The sequence below is a fragment of the Chiloscyllium plagiosum genome, chromosome 9 (genome assembly GCF_004010195.1).
Source record: "Chiloscyllium plagiosum isolate BGI_BamShark_2017 chromosome 9, ASM401019v2, whole genome shotgun sequence".
NCBI classification, from domain to species: Eukaryota; Metazoa; Chordata; class Chondrichthyes; order Orectolobiformes; family Hemiscylliidae; genus Chiloscyllium; species Chiloscyllium plagiosum.
The window spans coordinates 39527326-39549389 of record NC_057718.1 but is presented as its reverse complement, the minus strand read 5'-3'; the positions used below and the strand labels follow the sequence as shown (position 1 = coordinate 39549389).

The 22064-nt window shown below is 37.3% G+C and overlaps 1 protein-coding gene across 5 annotated transcripts in view; it reads right to left on the bottom strand.

Moving 5' to 3' along the window:
• rcor3 (REST corepressor 3) overlaps positions 1 to 22064 on the bottom strand; it is a 67262-nt gene that overhangs the window by 9283 nt on the left and 35915 nt on the right. For 4 of the 5 annotated variants that reach the window (XM_043695752.1, XM_043695753.1, XM_043695755.1 and 1 more), the window contains exons 8-9: positions 17259 to 17477; positions 11090 to 11167 (exon numbers count right to left, since the gene is read on the bottom strand). In XM_043695752.1, coding sequence (XP_043551687.1) covers positions 11090 to 11167; positions 17259 to 17477 — 297 coding nt within the window. The remainder of the gene's footprint in view (positions 1 to 11089; positions 11168 to 17258; positions 17478 to 22064) is intronic. The other variant, XM_043695757.1, reaches the window with a different exon arrangement.

Sequence of the window (22064 nt, the reverse complement as noted above, 5' to 3'; positions counted from 1 at the left end):
CTCTGGGACCTGGTATGTTATGGCAATGGTGTTGTGAGTGACGGTTGAGGGGTCTTGGATACTGGATACCTAACTGTTCTTCATGGGATATTTTTACTCCCCTGCCCCATAAGGAAATTAAAATAAGGCTAAAGCAAAATTATCTGTTTTAGTTTTTTCTGACTGTAGCTCTTTCCCATCATATTCACCCAGCCAGGATAGCCACAACTGCTTCCCTGCTTCGGCCATGAAGTGAAATACAATGTTGGATATGATTAGGTCATTGCAGGTTGTTATGTTAATTTAAAGCATGACCCCACTGATTTTCAGCAGGTGTCTTCTCACTTGCTACTCATTGAAACAGGAAGGACATTGTCAAATAACTTTCCTGGGTGATTTTAAATGTCTAGTTTATGGCCAGTGTCTCGGCTTAGGTAGGGGATGAGCAATCAAATAAAATATGGAGTGGCTTAAAGGCACTGCGTTTCACAAAGTCCTTACACCAGTGGAAGAAAAAGCCATAGACATATCAATAAATACAATGAAGGTAAGTTCCCAGCAACATTCAAAACAAGACAAGAACATGCATTCACTTAGAATAAAAAGAGCATAGAAAATTCTGCACCAAAATCATCATCCTGCAAATTTATTTATTCATCATGTAGTTCAACAAACGTTTTAGTTGCCATATTGTAAGAAAAAGTGATTTATAAATCCAATAAGGAATTCAGAAGAGAGTTATTAAAAATGGGATTTGCTACCAGAAAGAATAATTGATATAAAAGCATCAACGTATTTAAGTGAAAGCTTGGTAGTTACAAAGGAGAAAGGAACATAAGCATAAGTTGATATACATTGATGAGGTTTAATGGGAGGAAACTGATGTGTAGGATAACCATTGGAATAAATTAGTTAGGGCAAATTCCCTGTATAGGTTCTGCAAATTTTCAGTAATGAAATGTTTTATATTTGCATGCTATAGTTACATACCAGATTTTGCTTGGTCTATTGTACCTCCTTTGTGTATTAATTTTTAAGCTGGTCACTATCTAGATGGGTATCAACATATTTCATTTGTTTGAAATTACATAAAACTTGCACTTCATGAGATTTGATAAATATACTGCAGAATGATCAAAAGTCAATAAAACTTGCCAATGGAATGTATTGCTCTATTAGTGTATTATGGGCAATTAACTCATTTTTCCAGAAAAGTTTCATTTACACACACTAATGTAAAACCAACATTTTTCATGTAACGATTTATATAAAAATTAGATAATAAATTAATAATTGTTTCATAATAACAATGTAAAATCCATTCTATCATAAGTCAACAGTCAACATGTTTGTACTCTACAAATGTGTTTGCAATTGTTGATTCCAAGATACCCCCCAACTCAGCATTGATATCTGTTTGATATTTAAAATGTAGTCTGTGTTGTAGGTGACTTGAGTGGCAGTACCTGGGCAGCAAAGTGCATTACTCATAAAAATATTGTAGTGAATACTTGTTGAGGTTTACTGCATAATGTCAAAAGACATTTCCCAGCCATGTGTTAGGGTGAATGTTGAAATCTGAAATACACACTGGGTGACTGTTGGAAACCAATACAGTATAGAAAATGCTGGAAGGTATACTATCAGCTAAGATATCTGAAACAGAATTTAGGATTAACAATATAGATAAAACAAAACTAAAAAGAATCTCAGTGAAAATATTAATTTTTGGAAGCGGACTGCCTGGCTGCCTCTTGCCAGTTTAACAGAACTAATAATCAAAATGTATCTGTATTAGTAAGCACATGATCAAAATCTTTGTTTAAATTATTAATGATCTGATGTATCTTCAGGTGTATCCATACACTTCATTCTAGGCTTTTAAGACAGTTTCGAAAAAATCCTTAAATTTGAATAATAATTCAAGTATAGGAATATTGTTGAGAATCTGTCCAGAAAGTGTATCTTTAAAAATAGTAGCTTATTAATCAAAGACTCCCGCTGGAAACGGAGATTTTTGCCTCCTGAAATAAACTTTTCGATTACACATCCCAATTCTGGCAGAACAATGTTAGAAATAAAAATATTTTCCAAGACAGAAATTGATGCCCTCCTCTTTTATTCACCCCTTTCAACTCAACAACAAGCAGTCAAGATACAGAAATCAATACAGACAGCCTACAAGGTGGGTTTTTTTTTAAATGATTTAATGAAAATACGCAAGAACCTAACATACAGACAAATACTAATAAACCTCACAAACAAGCTTCTGGAGTACTTCCCATTTCCTTCCTTAACCAAACTGTATAACACCTTAACAAAATACTGGCACTTGCTCTAAGCAGTAAATAATGCATGCACAATGCTCAACAAAAATGCTGCTGAAATCTGCTTGTAATAATTTATTAAGTCAAATCACCTAATATTCTGTACCTTATTTACATCATAATTGAGACAAGCTAAGTCTGATCAATAGGGGAATTGCATTTACCTCTGGCATCAAATTTCTTTAGTGAGAGCAATATTGTGCATTTTTTGACTAATCCAGTTCTCATACAAAATACTTAGAACACTTGTACTTGGTTTACTACTTACAGCTGTATTTCAGGAGCATGCAAACGAATTTAGCACAAATACAATGAGCGACATCTTTCAGTCTGTGAATTGTTGGAATTCAGATGCAAAACTGAAGATGCCATTTGGGCATTTGTGGAAATCTTGATGTGTGGATATATGTGGAAATTTCCCAAGTTGTTTAAGCTCTCTGCTTTCTGTTTCCCTGACCCTCCATGAAGTGGAGACTTTGGACAGTTCTGCAGTATCTACCTGGGTAGCTGGCCAGAAGATGTTTGACAGATTAAAATCTAGAATAACATTTTGGTAATGACACTTGAGACCCCGGTCAATCCCTCAGGCAGCCATGCACTCCATGGCCCAAACTATTTCCTGATCATTGAACACTCCCTCAATCATACTTGAGGACCTGATTAAGCCCAGACACCACCGCACAGAATACCTGACCAGGACCCAATGTGATTGCTTCCCGGACCCACTCCCATCCTGACTCCATGACTACTCATGATCAGCTGACTGCACCCCCCCACCAACACATCTGATTACACAATAACATGACTACTCCTGATGTACTATTTTACCTACCCATTCACTTTAACAGTTAAACTGTACCTTTAAACTTACCACATGGCAGCTAGTGCCATTAAAAGAGATGTGTCCTGTCTCCTCCCCATCCCTCCAAGTCCCAACGGAGTTCCAAGGGACATTGCACAGTGCAAATCTTTGATAGCTGATATCTGATGATCCTGCAGAAATGGAGTATTTGTAAGCAGCATGGCAATCTGACAAATAATGCCATTTTTGGGAAGATCCAATCAACTAAATGTTTGTCCTACAGCAGTGGCAACTGGAAATTGTATTGCGAACCCATTGTGCTTGTTGTCTGCTTTGCATAATAAAGAATCCAGTGATATAGAATCATAGAAAGCTTACAGCGTAGGAGAACATTGGCTCATCTACATGTGCCAGCTCTGTGCAAAACAACTTATCTTGTTCTATTCTCTTGCCCTTCCCCACAACCTTGCAAACATTTTCTGCTCAGGTTTATCTGCATTTCTGTTTTGAAAGTATTGTTTGCATCTTCTGTCACTACTGTCATGGGAGTGCCTTCTAGACTCTAAACACTTGGTATGTAAAAATCTTATTCCTCATGGCACAGATAGCTCTTTTAACAATCATCTTAAATCTGGCACTTCACCCTTCTACCAAATGCAACAATTATCATCTATCTATTCTTGTCATAGATTTCATAATTTTTGAATACTCATCAAATCTCTTCTCCAAAGGAAAACAATTAGTTCCTCTAATTTACCAATGAACTGAAGTCCCTCATCTCTGGGCAAAAAGCACAAAGATCTGCAGACTGTGGAAATCAGAAACTAAAACAGAAGCTGCTAGGAAAATTCAGCAGCTTGAGTTGCATTTGTGGAGGGGAAGTAGTCCAGTGACCCTCCTTCAGAACTGAACTGAACTGAACTGAACAGTTCTGAAACACGGTCATGGATGCAAAACATTAACTCTGCTTTCTCTCCACAGATGCTGCCAAACCTGTTATGTCTTCTCAGCAAGTTCTATTTTATCCCTCATCTATGGAACCTTTACATTTTTGTAACTCTTTTCTGCACCCTCTCTAAAACCTTCACATCCTTCTAATACCATGGCTGCCAGAATTAGACACAGTAGTTCAACTAAGGTAAATCTGGAATTCTATAAGATTTTATCATACTGTCCTTGTTTTTGTTCTTTATGATTCTGTTTATAAAGACCATAATCCAGCATGCATTTTAAACACTTCCTCAACCTGCCTTGCCATCCAATTTATGCACAATAAAATAAACCTGTCTGTTTTTGTTTCATGTTTGGATTTGCCTCCCTTATTTTCAATTGCTTTTCTTCATTCTTCCTATCAAAAACGTACCACTTCACAATTCTACGCCAGATCTGCCCATTCCAGCAGCCTAAGTACTCGTGAGATTTATCACAGTCATCCAACAGCTCGCAAAATTTCCAAATTTTGAAATTGTGCCCTAAACACGCAAAACTCAGTCATTAGTATATATCATGAAAAATAGTGGTCTTATAATGAATGCTTCAGGAACCCCAATGGATACCTTCATTTAGTCTAAGAACAACCATTCCCCATGATACGCAGTTTCCTGACAGCCTGGATGAAAAGTTGGTTGGGTGTCACTTTCCCTTTTATTTCATAGGCTTCAATCCTGCTAAGAAATCTATTATGTGACAATTTATCAAGAGTTATTTGAAGATCCACAAGCACCATGCCAGCCACTTACCCTTAACAATCATCTCAGTTATTTCATCAAAACATTTAATCAACTTAGTTAACCACAACTTGCCTTTAACAAATCTCCCTGGCTTGCACTAATTAATCCAAATTTATCTAAGTGACTTTAATATGTGCCAGATTATCATTTCTGAAAGCTTTCCACCACGAAGATTAAACTGATGGGTCTGTAAAGATTGGAGTTATCCTTGCATCTTTTTGATTAAGGTTTAAAATTGGTGTTTCTCTATTTCATTGGGAATTCATTGTTATGCCATCCTGTATCTAAGGAGGATTGGAAGAATATGGCCACTGCCTCTAATTCCCTCCATTCTCTTAGAATTCTCAAATGCATAACATCCAGTCCTGGTAACTTACCAATTTTTAAGGACAGCCAGACTTTCTAATACAGTCTATCAATTTTTCATATAGTACCTCAATGAACATCTCTTAGAGTAGGACTCAGACACCTTATAGGTTGTTCATAAAGGAGAAAGTGAGGTCTGCAGATGCTGGAGATCAGAGCTGGAAATGTGTTGCTGGAAAAGCGCAGCAGGTCAGGCAGCATCCAGGGAACAGGAGAATTGACGTTTCGGGCATAAGCCCTGAAGAAGGGCTTATGCCCGAAACGTCGATTCTCCTGTTCCCTGGATGCTGCCTGACCTGCTGCGCTTTTCCAGCAACACATTTCCAGGTCGTTCATAAAGACAGATGAAAAGTACTCATTTAGTTATTCAGTCACGTCATCTGCCGCCTCAGATTAATTTGCAGAAATACAAATCAAGATACTCTACCTGAAGATCAACGGATTATCTTAAAGGTGTTTATACCTTTCAGTTACATAATAAATTGTGCTTAGCTTCTCTGAATAAATCGTCGCAATTAAAATTTCAACTTACTTAGTGAGACGCTTTAAGTTTGTTAAATTAATAAAACAAAAATGGAGAGCTAAGGATAGCAATTTTTGTGACAAGTAGGTTCTCTGGTTCCTTTTCCTTCCTAAGGGCATCACTGGTCTCTGGTACTTCTGCCAAAGCTCGTATCCCTCATATGGACCACAGTATTTTATTACAGGACAGGGATTTCAGTCTAATCCTGTCCATAGGCAAAGTCAGTATTTCCATGACTAGAGTTCTGGCTACCAATAAGGATGGGAAACCGAAAACTGAATTTGTGTAAACTGTAAAACTAAATTCCTCTTCCTTCTTTTCATCTGACCTTCGCACGGATTGGAAACACACATGAACTCTTACTGAGGTAGGGGTTGCCATCATGTGGACCATGAAAAATTCAATTTCCTTCTCTGCTATTTTTTCATGCACTGGAAGCTAAAAAATACTTTGAGGGGTCATGACCAGTCAAGAAAGATAGCTGTCAGAATGTTTCTGATTCTTCAGCAATGTGTTAGATGTTTAAACACCTTCAAATGTCACTATTAGATGTCATGTAATGCAGATGTGTTTTAAATGAATAGCTGATCATAGGACTCTGTCCTGTACAGGTAAATCAACCAGTACATGGATTAGCATTGCGAAAATGCTGGGACGTGTTAAGGAACTTTTCTCTTTCGCATGGATGAAATGCCATAATGCATTCAAAATCGTAGGAGAATGTGATGGTGAACTCCACCTTCATGTTTTGGACTGAAGCTTAAATGTACAAACATTTTTGTACTTTGAAGAAAATTGCCCTGCTGTTAAACGTTAAGAAAATCTAACGACCAGCTCCATGCCATTGATTGACAGGTAATCTTCTTTTGATATGGAACAAACACCATCTGTTTGTTTTGATAGCTTTTGCCATTATGAATGCTTGACCAAGCCCCAAAAATGTTAGGCTACAGTGTTGATACAGCTGCTCAGGGATGTGAATAACAGTTAGAAGAGATTATTATGAGATAGTCATGATTTGATTGATACTCAAACTGATGATTGTTTGAGTCACACAACTCAATCGGCACTTATGGGAATAACCAACGTTTTTTCAAAGACAACTTACTTTCTCCAGCTATCCACTGTTTTTACGTGGATCGGGGACTGTTTTTACATGGATATTGGGTGAGAGGCAATGGAGGATGCAAGTGGTATATTGGGAGGTTGCAGCAGGGTAAAGGGGTGGTTTGGCTGCATAAGAACGATACAAGATTCTGCCCTGTTGTCCCAGAGAACCAAGATGAGCGTTCCAATTAGCCTACTGTGGTATCCACACTTCTCCCAAAACTGCAGATGGAAACTGCAAACTGTATGAAAAAAAGAAGTCCTGAAGAAAGTCATGTATCAGATGTGCTTTTTGGAAGCAACAAAAAGGGCTGACTCATATTTCACGAGTCCAGGAGGAAAATCTGGACCACAGTCTTTCATGGCAAGATCATCTTCAAAACCTAACCAGGTCTACTCTCTTATTTCCAAACCCAGGACTACTAATTGCTGTCTACCAAGATCGGTTATCTTTATACAGTACAGGTTTACATATCCTGACTATCACAAGAGGGTCTGTACTCAGCAAGTATTAAAAGAAGAGACATTTGATCAAAAGTTGAATTGCTAAGAAAAGGACAAGTCTCTTTAACAGTCTCATACAATTTGTACTAACTGATACAATCAGGCCACAATAAATGCTAACATTGCTTCAGTCACAGCAATTCAGGTAAACAAGAAATTAGCAAATTCCTGCTGGAACATTAACTATCCCTTCACAGTTAACTTTAAGTATACTATTTTACTTAGAAATAACTCCCACTAATATAAAAATTGGAGTGGATATTATACATCAGGGAGAAAATGGTCAAAAAATAGTTAAAGGCTCAAACAAAACAGAGCTGACTCTTTGTTAGTTTCTTGCTGCAGTTAAACATGTTTGTATTGCACTCATCAGGGTAATTAGCAAAAATATATGATTGGCAGTTAACTGCCACACTGTTTAAATTTCAAATCAGGCAGGTTGACTGATTGTTCAGGACATCACCCTCAGAAATAAATCAGTGAATGGCTGTTACCTACTTCATAGAGTTGAAACAGGTGCAGTGTAGGTTATTCTTCTACTTCATGCCCAAAACCAGAGGGTGGTAAATGATCAAATTTCTGCCCCACCCATTAACTCCTCTTGTCATGCTCAAAAATTGACACTGGGGCATGTAGCAACCCTAGCCTACACAAAATTGCAGACAGATCAGTGTGGGCATGAGGACAGCAAATACCCCTTAAATGCAAAGGTCTGTAAAGAGTAGCCCTATATTTCAGTACTTCTCGATTTCTGGCCACTTGCACAACCCCAGTTTTTTTTTTTTGCTTTACCTTTGGCTGTGCCTTCAACTATCTAGAATCCCAGTTCTGGAAAACTTTCCCTCAGCACTCTGTTTCCAATCCCCTCTTCTCCCCTAAAATGCTCATCAAAACCTGCTTCTTTAACCAGGATTTTACACACCTGTCTTGATACTCCTCTAGCACAGTGCACAAGTTTGTATTTGATAATCATTCCTATGAAGTGCCTTGTAATGTCTTACTATGTTACTGAAAATTTCTCAAGTTAAGTTGTTGTCATTGTAGAGAGGAGAACTCCAAGGTACTAACAATCATTATGAAGGTTTCACTGAATGCTTGGAGAGACCAGAAGATTAGGAACTTGTCAATATTGTTCCCATATTCAAAAGGTGCATCAAAATAATTAAGGACAACCACATCAGAATTACTTTTATACCAATGAAATATACCAAATATACCAAAAATATACCAAATATACCAAAAAAAATGTCAATTATGTCTACAAACTTAAAGATTATCTGTGTCATAATAATTTCATTAACAGCAGTGAACATAGATTCAGAAGGGCAAGACCACTGCCTGACCAATGTCAATGATATCTTTGAGAAAGTAGCATTTCTGGTCAACTATGAGAATCCCTAAAGTGTATTATTTCTAGATGGTATCTGACAAAAGAAGAAAGTGAAGACTGCAGATGCTGGAGATCAGAGCTGAAAATGTGTTGCTGGAAAAGCGCAGCAGATCAGGCAGCATCCAAGGAGCAGGAGAAGCGACGTTTCGGGCATGAGCCTGAAAGAAGGGCTCATGCCCAAAAACGTCGATTCTCCTGCTCCTTGGATGCTGCCTGACCTGCTGCGCTTTTCCAGCAACACATTTTCGGTATCTGACAAAATTAAGCTAAGTATCAAGCTCAAAACTAATTCAGGATAGATGTTAACATAATTAAATTCTTAGCTTGAGGTTACAAATTATGAGGTAGTTAGTAAAAATGTGATCTTTGGTTGATGTGGGGAGAGCATTGAGTATGGTGCCTCAGGAATCGATGATGAGACAAACACAATCTCTAATTTATATTAATTACTTGAACTCAGAAACTCAATGCAAATTAAAATTAGACATGACAGGGAAGCCAGTAAAATCTTATGAAGCAGATCAACAATTACAGAATTAAATGGACGAAATTTAAAAGTAGGTAAGGAAATGGCAGATGAAGTCTGAAAGAGACAAATGTAAACACAAAGGAAACTGGACAACATATGACTGCCATGAACAGTCTTTTAATTGAAAAAAGATTTGGAAGTGTTAATAGATTTAGAACTCAAAATGTCATAGGTATAGCAATCAGTATGCTAAATCAGTATGAGTCATGATAAAAATATACTATACTCTGGTCAGTCTAAAACGTGCCTGGTGACCTTGCCAAGTTCTGGTCAATGAAACACAAGGGAAACATTCATCCAATGGACTTATGCAGAACAAAAGCCTTAAACCTGTTCCCCAGACTTGCAGGTGTTTCTTAGACTAAGATTTTTTGATCCTGCCATGACATGCCTGGGAGGTCTACTGTAGAAATGTACAAGATTATAAACAGTATGGATAATGGTATATTTGCAAAAATTATTTATGGATAAGGAGTTGCCGATTACTACTGTAATGCAAATCCAGAACTAATATTGGTTAAGTACGTCTTAACATTAAATAGTGATCAATACCCCAGAATAGATTTCTTAAAGATCTAACTCAATGTTACAAAGAGGGAATTTTAGAAGCTTTATGGATAAATGGTCCGAGATGAAAATGTTGGCTGTCTCATCATTTGCTATCACGATCTTATAAATTTTTTTTCAAATGCCTGCTCTTAGAAAGTGGAGTACTATTGGCATCACAATCAGGTCAAGATTTACACCTTACAGCAGCAGGGTTGACTTACACCTTAATACTGTAAACATCTTTGACCTTTCTTATAATTCTCCCACTGGTCATCTGTCAATTTGCAAATTCTGCAGATGAATATTTTATTGCAAAAAAGAATTTAATCTAAAAGTCAAGTTGCTTGATAATACTTACCAGTATTTCTAAGCAATTTGTCAGGTAAATGATGTAATTCCTAATCTTTTTACTTTGTTATTTGGTCAAATGTTTTCAGTAATCTATTTTAAGTTTGGTAATGTGTACTACTACTAGCACTACAAAACAATGACTTAAGACAGACTAGGTTTACTCTTTCAACATATTATATTGGTTTCCAACAAGACGTTTATTTTACATACTCCCTATAAAAACATTTTTCTAAATTTCTGTAAAATTTCCAAGTCCCTTTCTCAAAGGTTTGAAAAACACGTCCCCTCTATAATCTCAGGCACACTAGAACCTACATTTGTAGCAAAATAAAATCTTCCACTTCAAGCCTGATACACACTGATTTCCACACAGTGCTTGTCCAATTATTAACTGTGTGTAAAAAGATACCCCAGAAAGAGAGAATCCATATTCAATTGAAATAGCTATTGGGCTATTGATTTTTCCCATCTGTAAAGGACACAGAAACTATTTACTTTTTGTCTAATTTTTGAAACATTTGTTCTGGTTTCCCCAGGTCTAAATTGCACACACTTTATTCCCCAAAATAATAAAATGAGAACTGCCCCATAAATTTGTCTAGCTGCAAACGCAGATGTACCTCAGGTATGAACACAGATGTGCATTGCACCAGCACATGTACAGAAGATCAAGAAAGGTCATTGCACATTTGGAATGCCACTGCATTCAATGCGGATGCATTCATGTCATTATTTATGCCACGTGATAGAGTAATTTCTTGATACAGAATTCCACTTTTGCCACAGATCTCTAGATCCATCTAGTTTTAGACGTAGTCAATGAACAGAGGAATACTTTAATATAACGTATAAAACTACAGATCTAAAACTGTACACAAAACAACACAAGAGAATTACATTGGTTGTGAAATTATAAGCACCATATTATTTACCTCAGATGGTCTGAATTCTTCTATGCCTCCTTCTAATTTCAGCTTCAGTGCACTGTTAACTTGCTTGGCATTTTGTACCTGGGAAACCATTTCAAAATTAGACTTTTACCTATCGTTTTATAATCAATTTTGAAATTAACATTGCTCCTTTAGGCAGCATAATTTTTCTCTATTGATTAAAATTAATTTAAGCAATTTATAAAATATTGCTATAACCAGATTTTAATTTTGCAAAATTAAGACATAGGATCAAAAAACAGTTGCGGGAAGAGGCGAAGTAGAAGCTTTTACTTCTGAGAAAATCTGTAATAATTATTGACATAGGTGACAAGCAGTAGTTTCATTTATGCTCAGAACAATATGACTGTTTGCAAAATGCAAGCACTTTTTTTAAAGCAGGGTGGCAACTGAATTAAAATAGAGACATTAAGGCTGTCCCAAAATTTACTCATCAAATCACCAAGTGGGGAAGGATTGATGTCCCATAATTCCATATTGTTGACTTGCGTATGGGCTCATATGCATCAATCTACATGTGAACCAGTTTAGGGAGGGTGGGTCAGCCACAGCTATAGGTTATTAAATTAAGTCACTAAAAGGCCAATTGTTAGTTTAAAAAAAATCAATTATGTAACAGAGATCTTATAAAATTTTCTAATTTTCCAATTGATTGTAGGTCATCTGCTGAATCGAGAGAATGGTATCTTTCTGAAGTCAGTCACCTGGGAGCAAACTGGGGACACCAGTGTTTCAGAGAAACTCCAAGTTCCCCTTATCCTTCTGCATTCCCCCCACTCTGGATTTATCTCTTTGGTTTTAGCTACAGCTACAACATCATTCTTTAGGGGGAATTTCCCCATTGTCTACTGTGGCTGGACAACTAGGACACTTGGTAATTTTACATTCTTAAAGCCGTAGTCTCCATATGCAATGGCAGACTGTAACATGTTGTGTTTCAGGTATTCATATCTCCCCCACCCACCAAGAAACCACCACCTGCCATCCTTAATTAGATAGTGATTGGCCTTTGACTGCTGCTATCAGGTCAATCAAGAGAAAGAACATGTTGAGTAATTGATCCCAACAGTGTAATGTCAGGACCCAAAGTCTGGATCCTGATCCAAAGTGCAGAGTTCTCCTCATGGAATCAAGATTAGGAGTCTCAAAGTTGGATATCTAGCCAAAGTAAGATACAGTGGGCCCAGTGACTTGTTATGATAGCACATTTATAATACATGAAATATTTTTACAATGGATTCTTCAATTTGCGAAGTTTTGTTTAAAAAAAATTCTCAATCCTTAATTCACTAATTACATTGTCACTGCTTTAGTGCAACATCCATTACTCTATTGTTAGTGAGAAGAATACTATCACTTGTTGCTTGCATGCTTACCAATTATTTCACTCCATGTGTGTTAAGGGAGAAGAAAACTGAAGGCTAAGAAGATGCTATTTGAACATTTTGTCTATAAAAATACTAACCTTAGATAACTGAAATTGCCACAAATGTGTGAATCTTAGTTTAGTTGTGCGTTGGTATTAGAAATCCTTTGGCAAAGTAGAAAAACAGTTAGGTCCACATCTGAGGAGTGGAAGACCAGAGGCTCCCTTGTCAATTTACCTTCCCCCACTTTTTACCTCAATTGGGTAGAACATGGTATGAAAAATACAGATATCTGCTGGAGAGGAGTTCAAATGGTAGTAAATACAGATCCTCATCACATAATCTCAGCCTCACTCCTCAAACTTTTGGGTAAACTTCCAAAGGGATCTTGGTAATTAGCACTTCCTATTAAAAAAAATCTAAGAACCGTTGCAAAGAAGGGAGCTGAAAAAGAAAGAAATTGAAGGTATACAGATAGTATATGTTTAAAGTTGGGTTGGGGCAGAGGAAAGAGTCATAAAAGGTTCAACTGTATATATAGATCATTGAAAAAAGATAGAGACAAGACTTTGCACTATTTTGTTCAGTTTTCAGAAAACTCCTATAGCCATGGAAAAGCTGTAATGTTGATTTATGAGGATGGTACTACAGATCAGAGGATTATAGTTGTGATGAGACATTTGAAAAGCTGCAAACCTGAAATTACACCATCTGATATGCATGATTGCTTAATATGCTCTTCTGGAATTGTTCTGTTATTTTAGTGGAAGTGTTAATTCATTTAAAATAAGAGAGTTAATGCATCAGCAAAAATCAGTAGGAAAACAGGAACTTTGGACAAAAGAACCAAGTTTTCACGTGATATTATCCCACATCATTTTGGGAGTTATGACAATAATCACTAGAGCTGAGGAAGTAGGAGGGAATCTAACAGAAGTGCTAGAAATTTTGCAAGGATTAGGGAGGGTAAACAATTATTTGCATTAACCACTGAATTGGTTTCAGAGCACAAATTTAGGATTAGTACCAAAGGCACGCAAGGTATATTGGAAGAAATTTTTATTTCAATAATAACAAAAATGGAATACATTACTCCAAATGTCTACTGAGTGCCAGTAACTTAGAGGGAAGACATTCAGGTATTTGAGAGCAGTGGAAATATTAACAGTCTCTGAATTAAACTACCAAAATCCAACACATGTAAGATTTGTTTTTTTAATTATGTACATGTACATGCCTCAGTAGTCAAGTTATGCAAGTTTTGAAACAATGATGAGAGATTGGCAGAACCAAGCCTCAAGGATCCCAAAGGTGATGAAAGATGCTGCTGCAGTTTAGAACCAAATTCATGACCTTCATCCCCATTACAATATTTAATATTTTGCCATGTCTTCCCATGGTCATCAACACAGGCCAAATCAGCTTCTTTGCAACCTTAACATACAACTCAACCGTGAGATGAGTTTTTAAAGCTAGACTTTATCACAAAACCTCCAAAGCATTGTCTATTGTTTTCCATCTGCCTCTAAAACTATAATATGTGTATTTTCTCCCTGCAAACTAGATTACTGCACCTCAGCTCAGCCAAAATCCTGCTTCTTGCATCCAGTTTCACACCAAGTTCATCTCATCCACCAAGCATGTGTAGGCTACCTTGGTTCTCATTTGTCTAATGCCATCAAGTTAAAATTCTTACAGTTGTCTTCAAAATGTCATGTGGCCTCAGTTTTATTTTTAATCTCCTCCAGCCCCACAACATCTACTACCATTGTTCAGCAAGCGTGTACGTGCCCACTTCCCTTTAACCTGATGGCTGTAATTTCACCTGGCTCACTGTGAGACTCCTGCCTCTCCATCATCTCCTCCTCCTTAAATTCTACTTCTTTGACAATTTTTTTTTGTCTTGTCTTTAACGTCTTCTTTTTGACGTAGTGTTCATTTTCTTCACATCTTTTCAATTATCTTGGGGAATTTTTATGTTAAACATACAAGTGTAAATGTTTTGCCATTTAACTTCCAGCACAGACCACTGGCAAGTTACCTGCTACTTGTTCACAGGGGCATTGATTTTCAATGTTACTTAGAGGGAAGTGGGAAAAATCCCAGCTTCTTTCCAGGTTCCATTTATGAGCCAGACTAGCCCGTTAATCATCCAAATTTGCATGATGATGCACAGACGTGCATGGTTAAGGCATCAGATGGCTTAGTTTGCTATGCAGGTTTGATATTAATCTGGATTTCTAACATTGAGTATACCACCTCAAAGCCACATTTATTTGAAGGAGACCTTGCTTAATATATCCCTCAACTTTTGGATAAATTTGAAGAGGAAGAACAAATTTTAAATGAATATGAGGAAAGGGCAGGAAAACAGATTAGATATACCTAACTCTAAGTGCAACCAGTAATTTCACAGGCACAATGAACCTAATGATCTCATTCTGCTGCAAAACTGCTATGATGAAGAACTAACGCACTAATTTTAACCTTGCCAACCTGGCATAAACCAAACAGGTAATGAGGTAAAATGAACAATGCAACTTATATACACTGGTCAAGCTGCCTCCCCATTTTTTGTGATCATAACCTGTGCTTCTAAGCACACAAGAGGTACACCAGTCAGATGATTCTTTAATGATTTAAATCAGACTAAGGTGGCACTGTTGGGGCCTCAACTGTCTGTACCACACAGGAATGCCATCATGGTATGCTCAAACAGCCAAGCTAACAGAAACAGCAACCAAGTCAGAAAGTCTAGTGGATTTTTTTTTAAATGTGGGGCCAGATGGAACAAGACTGAAGAAATAAAGGATAAACATTTTAACCAAAATGTCTGAAGTAAAGATTTAATGTTTTCTTAAATTTTTTTCAACTCCAACATCACAGCCAATTTGACAGTCTGCATCGCTGCTTCCAGCTTCATCTCCTCCATTATATAAGGAATACATCAAGATGTTGCAGAGAATGGTACAAAACTATGATGTACAGATGGTAATTTTAGTTTAATCACATTAACCCAAGCAATATTAAAATCGCTTATTGAGGCTAAAGAGTGCAGTTTGCAGTTATTACATCCTTTCATATTGCATAAGAAACTACAAACAGTCAACAAAAGCATGGTTCCTTACAATAAAGGACTGCAACAACTGATTGAATAGCCTGCTCCTCATACATCACATCACAGGAAATTGTTTGATTGAAGTTACATATAACCTCCAACTTTTAAGGTTTAATTTTGAAAAACCAAAATTTGTCAAAAACAGATGTACATCAGTTGCATAAACTTCACTCCAAAACTTTGATTCAAAAATGGCTTTTCAACTATTTCGTTATTACTCCTATAATACAATAGTGCAGATTACAAACAAATGCACTATTTAAAAGGTTTGAGTACTCTATGGAATTGCAACATCTTCCAGTCTATCCTCTTTTGTAAAACTTAATCCAAATTACATCAAGTTCCTTTGTTGTTTTCACTGCATCCTCAATCCCTCAGGTGTAGTCTTCCATTCCCTAAATGTATATATTTGTAAAATACTGCACCGTAACATTTGACATTCTCTGAAATTGCTCTACCACATCTGTTCTTGGCTTTCCTTCTAACACTCCTTTAATCTATATATATTTCTGTCCTTACTGGTTTTAAAACTCTCATACACCAGTTTCTTCAATATTAATTGATTTCTCGCCTCTATTTATCCAAAGATCTACTCGAAGTTGTTTTTTTAAATTGAATTATTCAATTTCTTTATCAAGTGCATCTCCAGTTGTTATACATTCTTATATGCTAATTTCACTTGTTACTTGCTAATTTCACTCTAACATGCTCTTTATCTATCTAAGATTTTTCCCAAACCAATCTGGAATTTTAGCTTTTTTACTGATCATTTTCACTTTCAAGTTGGATCTTAAACCAAATCATATTGTGATCACTCGTTGTAAAACGCTCACCCCATTCGATGTATTTAATTATTCCTAACTAGATCTAGCTACTAATCCACCTTTCTAGGTGTACTGACATACTGCTTGAGAAAGGAACTCCAAAAATGTGAAAGGCACTATGCAAAAACAATTTCCTTCTCATTTACATTCACTAAATGGAGGTATTCTAGTTGAAAGAAATAAACCTTCCTGACCTCAAAATCAAAAGTTACTTCATAGCCAATTAACTACATTTGAATGCAGTTATTGTTGCTATATAGGCAAACAAGCAGGCAATTTATACACAGCAGGATGTCACAAACAGCATGGACATGGATAAATGTTGAGTTAGTCTAATGGTGTTGTTTGAAGAATAAATTATGGCCAAAACACTGGGAGACCTCTATTTTGAGCAGTGCCATGGGATTTTTAAAAAAGCCATCTGAACAAGTTATGTAGCCTTGCTATAACCCTCACCAGATATATGGTGTCCTCATTTCTACTGCATCCTTCAGAACTGCACTGACGAGTGAGCCTAGATTATGTGCTCAAGTCCCGAGAGTGGGGCTTCAACCCATGATCGTCAAGGATGCCACACATTAGCCAGGTTGACACTTGACATTACTGGATTAGAAAGCAAAGATACTGAACATGCAAATCAAATAAAAGCCTGGTGCTGAAGTTTTAAACATTTGTTCAAGTATGAATTAACACTTGTTGGATTAATTGTATAAAGTCCATCTTTATTTAGCAGTGAGAAGATTATAGCTTTTGTTATGAAACTCATTACTTTATACACGGTACACAAGAAACAAAATTTACGTCTGGGGAGTTTTAAAACTACACTACAGGTATCCAAATACCTGGCGCTTCAATGAGATTAGTTCCATATCAAGCTGTCTAAGAATGGTACTTGCTGCATTTGGGCTGCAGGACATGGCTCCAACATCTTCTTGGCTAAGATACATTCCTTTTGGTGGTCGGCATTTGGATCGAAGAGGGTGGTGACGATGCTGCAAACTTGGAAGCTCACGCCTGACTGAACCAACTCTGCTGACCTGCACGGGTGGATCAGGATTACCCTAACAGAAAAAAGGAGAACAAGAATACAGGCAGATGTTACATGTACTTTAGGAGAAGGAAAAGAAAAAATCAACAAGTAAATAATTTTAGTTGTTCAATAAATGTCCAGATGATGTCAGCAGCAATGAATTTTGAAGACATCACCAGCGAATCAGCCTAGATAATAGATAATAAACAACACTTCAAAATTATCATGTGAGGTGCTTTAAGACAGCAATATACTCAAACACAATGCAAAACTAAGTTACAGGAATTACTAAGATGCGAGTTAATCAAAAATGACATAACATTTAGCCCAAAATACTTCAAATTCATTGTTTTAATCAGTTAACTTGGTTCTAAAACAAATGTTAAAAATTAAGTGTGAATGATAACCACTGCCTGTACCACTTCAAACTTTAAACAAGATCTAAACAATCAGATCTCTTCTTCAACACTGAATTCAGAAGGGCCAGAAAAATGTAATCATCTGAGAATCCAAGCTTTCTCTACTTTTGATAGGAGGCTTTTATAATCTGGAGTAGCCAAAGTATTGATTAAGGCGAATTTACAGAATTTCTGGACTTCTGGGTAGCACATTCATGCCAGTGACAGCACTATAGGACTTTCAGAAATCCAGTGATCATATGTTTGAACTTAATTTTAATGTTTCCCCTACACTCACCATAAGTCAGCTGTTGCGATAGTACTCAGCACGTGATTAGTACAAAACCCTGAAAACACACAACTCTTGGTCAGTGAATCATAAAACAAATACTGAGCTTCCATTTAGAAGAATTGTATGTTTTAAATTTTCTTACAATAGTTATGATGCTAAGACAGAAGATTACTAATGCGTTCTAAAGGCAAGCAAAACTTAAGTTCACATTTTCAGGTATGGTTTTGCTTCCTCATTGGCATATTTAAAACAAATTAAGTTATAGTACCTGTTTGTAACTAACACTTAACTTATTTTCATACATTGAACTGCATCATGCAGACTTATGGGGTTCCCCAATTTACAAATACTTGTACTTAACGAACACGATCCCATATATGGTTTTAATGTTTAAAGATCTGACATACCAGTATTTTCTGTACTTACGAACACCTGCTTTCCACTGTCCTGCATTATGTTTTGACTTGTGAATGGACTCCAGAACGGAACCTGTTTGCAAACTTGGGGACTGCATGTGCTTTATTTTCTTGAACTAGTAATGATCATCCAGTTTGTGGATAGGAAAGTAAGTCGGAGTTCAGATATATTTTGAGGGAGTGAGATAAGCGTACAGGTAGCATATCTGTACAAAGTACTCCCAACCTGACGAGTTTCACTTGCAAGTTAAACACTTTAAAGACCCCACTATTTTCATGTGCTGAATGTTATAGCCTCCACTTGCTTATTTAAAGGCGGAGGATTGTAAAGTAAACAAATAGCCTTCTCGTCCCTTTGCTGCCCAGCCTGGACCTGTTTCCTACATTGTTGTCAGCAGGGCATGTGTCAAGCAGCCCGTCAACCCTGAGAGTCAAGTGTCAATAAGGGCCCCATTCTGCTTGTTATTATTTTAAATGTGTCAAGACAAGACACAAAAAAGCTGGTAACCTTTACAGGTTACATTGGGGCAAGAAAGGAGGTACCATATTTAGAAGCTCTCATGTGCCTATCAGAGGCAACCTCCCCCAACATCAGATGCCTCCATAGCCCTCTCTCAGCACCTCCTACTTTAACCTAACCTGGCTTTTCCAACTCAACATCCCAACCTATCATCTTCCCGATGATGGGGATCTTCGGGTTAGGACTATAAAACTATGCCTGGAGACTTTGGAGACATAAAATCAAAGATGTACTGGAGATTTACCAGGATGTTAATTTACTTGGAGAGTTTCAGTTACGAAGAGAGAGATTGGACAGACTAGATGTTTCCCTTAGAGCAGGGGAGATTGAGAGGGGACGTATAAAATTGAGGTTATAGAAGGGGGAGCCAGGAAGAAATTTTTCCCCTTGATAGCAGGATCAATGACCAGGGTAGATTAAGGAAGGGGCAGAAGGTTTACAGGAGATGTGAGGAAAAGCTTTTCCACCCAAAGAGCAGTGGGGAATGTGGAACTCACTTCCTGTAGAGGCAGACATCCATGTAACATTTAAGAAGCATTTAGATATACACTTTCACTGCCAAGGCATACAGGCTATGGACCAAGTGCTGCAAAATGCGATTAGAAAAGTGGTTGGTTTTTGACTGGTGTGGACAATTTAGGCTGAAGGGTTTTTTCTTCTGTGCTGTGGACTTCTCGGACTACTCTCTGATCCTGACTTCACAAATTTTCTTCCTCAGGGACTGGCTGTAGTCCCAGCAGTGGCCATTGCTCAATCCTGGTTCTGCAGGGACTAAAGAGCTGCCAGCTCCTTAGTATAGGATATCCTCCCAGACGGGAACATAATGAATCAACTGTTGTTCTTCCCAGCATATTATCACTGTGTAACAGATCGATTTTGGTGGGTTCAATACTGACTTTCCTATTGATGATGATGGTAATGGGCAATGGGGAATGTGTTGAGCCATAAAATCCAGTCCATGGAGTCAGATCCATTTTAGTAGGACATGTTATTCATTGTAGTTCAGCCAAGTTGCAAACAACAGGATATTCCTATTTTGTTTTCAGGAACCTTCTAAATACAAAAAGATGTTGACAACTGCACATAATGGCACAATGGTAACAGATGTCAAGGGGATTGCAAGTTCATTTATTGTAAAGGTTTCACAACCTTTTCAGCTTCAGAAGTACATCAGACATTTCCCAAAATCATTATAGAATTTAGGGGCTGTGTGTGTGTATTGGATGCACTGATGTGTATTGGTGAATGGGCAACAGAAAGAAGGAGTGAAGGAAATTGGGGTGATTGAAAAGATATAGAATGGACTGAGGAACTATGTAGGTGTGTAGCAGAAAGGGCTTCATGAGGTGAGAAGCTGTTGAAGGAGTGGAAGGGTGAGGATTTCGGGGCCTTACACTTAGCTTCTGATTTGGGCTAGTGTTCTATTGAATGGAGACAAATCTTCTAAACTGTTTACCTCAGCATCCATCCACTCTGCCTTGCTTCAGAATACTGTGATACACAAATTCCAGTCTGTCGCTACCACCCCACATCTGAAAATAGCATGATAAGGACTGCCGCACAGGGGGAGGAACTGCGACATTGGTAAAAGTCCCAATTCATGATTCTCAACAAGGTAAATATTTTGCTGAGAAGCAGTTTCTCTTTTGGGACAAGTTGGCTTAAGTGCCACATCCAGCAACGAGGGACAGAAAACAAATGGATACTCCTAATTAATATAAAGATCTGATTCTGAAGACAGGCTGAATCGCAATACTCGCATCTGATGATTGATTTCATTAAAAGAGGTGACCTCAAGTACTGTCACTGGGATTGGAATCCTTCCCACCAACTCCAGATATTCCTGAAAGCCAATGCACTGCATGTTAAGGTGATCCTGGATGGTACAAAAGCAAAAAAAAAACAAAATCATGCCACCTGTTGGAAACTTGCATGTTTTATAGTTATTTGAACTCCAGCAGTACTTTGGTGTATAGTTGCGGTAAGGAGCCTCAACTCTTGAATCTTTTTAAACAATGTCAAATTCCTGTGGTCAAACAGATCCTAATGTACAAGCATCCAGATCATGTTTGGCAGACTGAAATGTCAGGCATATGGATTTCTTAGCAGGATCATTTAGAAACTCTAGAACAGATGACGAGTTGTAATCTGCTGCAGAATCTGTTCTTTTGCCATTAAAGCCAATTCTAAAACAACTGCTGTTATCCATCACACCCTCAACAATGTAACTAATTGCTTTTATCCTTCTGCAGATTTTTCTTTAAGTACTTGGTATTTTGTATCCAACATTCCAGTTAATATTTTCCTCATTTCATTCCTTATGTAAAGGCAACCTCTCCTCTTTGCTAAAACTTCCAAGAAATAATTTTGAGTGGTGGCACATTTCCACCCTCCTCTTTTTGTTTAATACTATTATCCAGTTTTATCACGTCCTAAGAATGGGAACCTGCTTATTTCTGGGAGAAGTAGATTTTTAAAAGTGATTTCTAGGTTCAGGAGGCAGCCCATAAATCAATGAAGCAATGGAGCATCACCATATTTGCTCTAAGTTATACAGTATGCTTTTAAAATCAAGATGCAGAATACATGAATCACACAGATATCCAATAGCTATGGAGAAGTTCTACTTTGCTTCAGTCAATCTGCATACACTCAAAAAAAATGTTGAGTTGTAGGAATAAGAATCAGTAGAAACAAGGTATCAGTGCACAATGCTATTTTATACAATCACTTCACTGTCACTTGCTATAGCAAACACCTTTGCAACAAAATCATTTTCATCTAATCCTTTTCTTGCGCAAATCATACAATCTGGAAAAAGAAATAAGTAATTCAATACAACATATACACAAACATTTATCAGCCAATCAAATATTTGCACTACCAGTTTTCTCTGATTACCTCTCTCTACTTAAGGTGATGACTTGCGCTTAAACAGCCCTACAGTACCTTGCACTAGTGTTTACTCCTCATGTGAAGTTGGGCAAGGTGC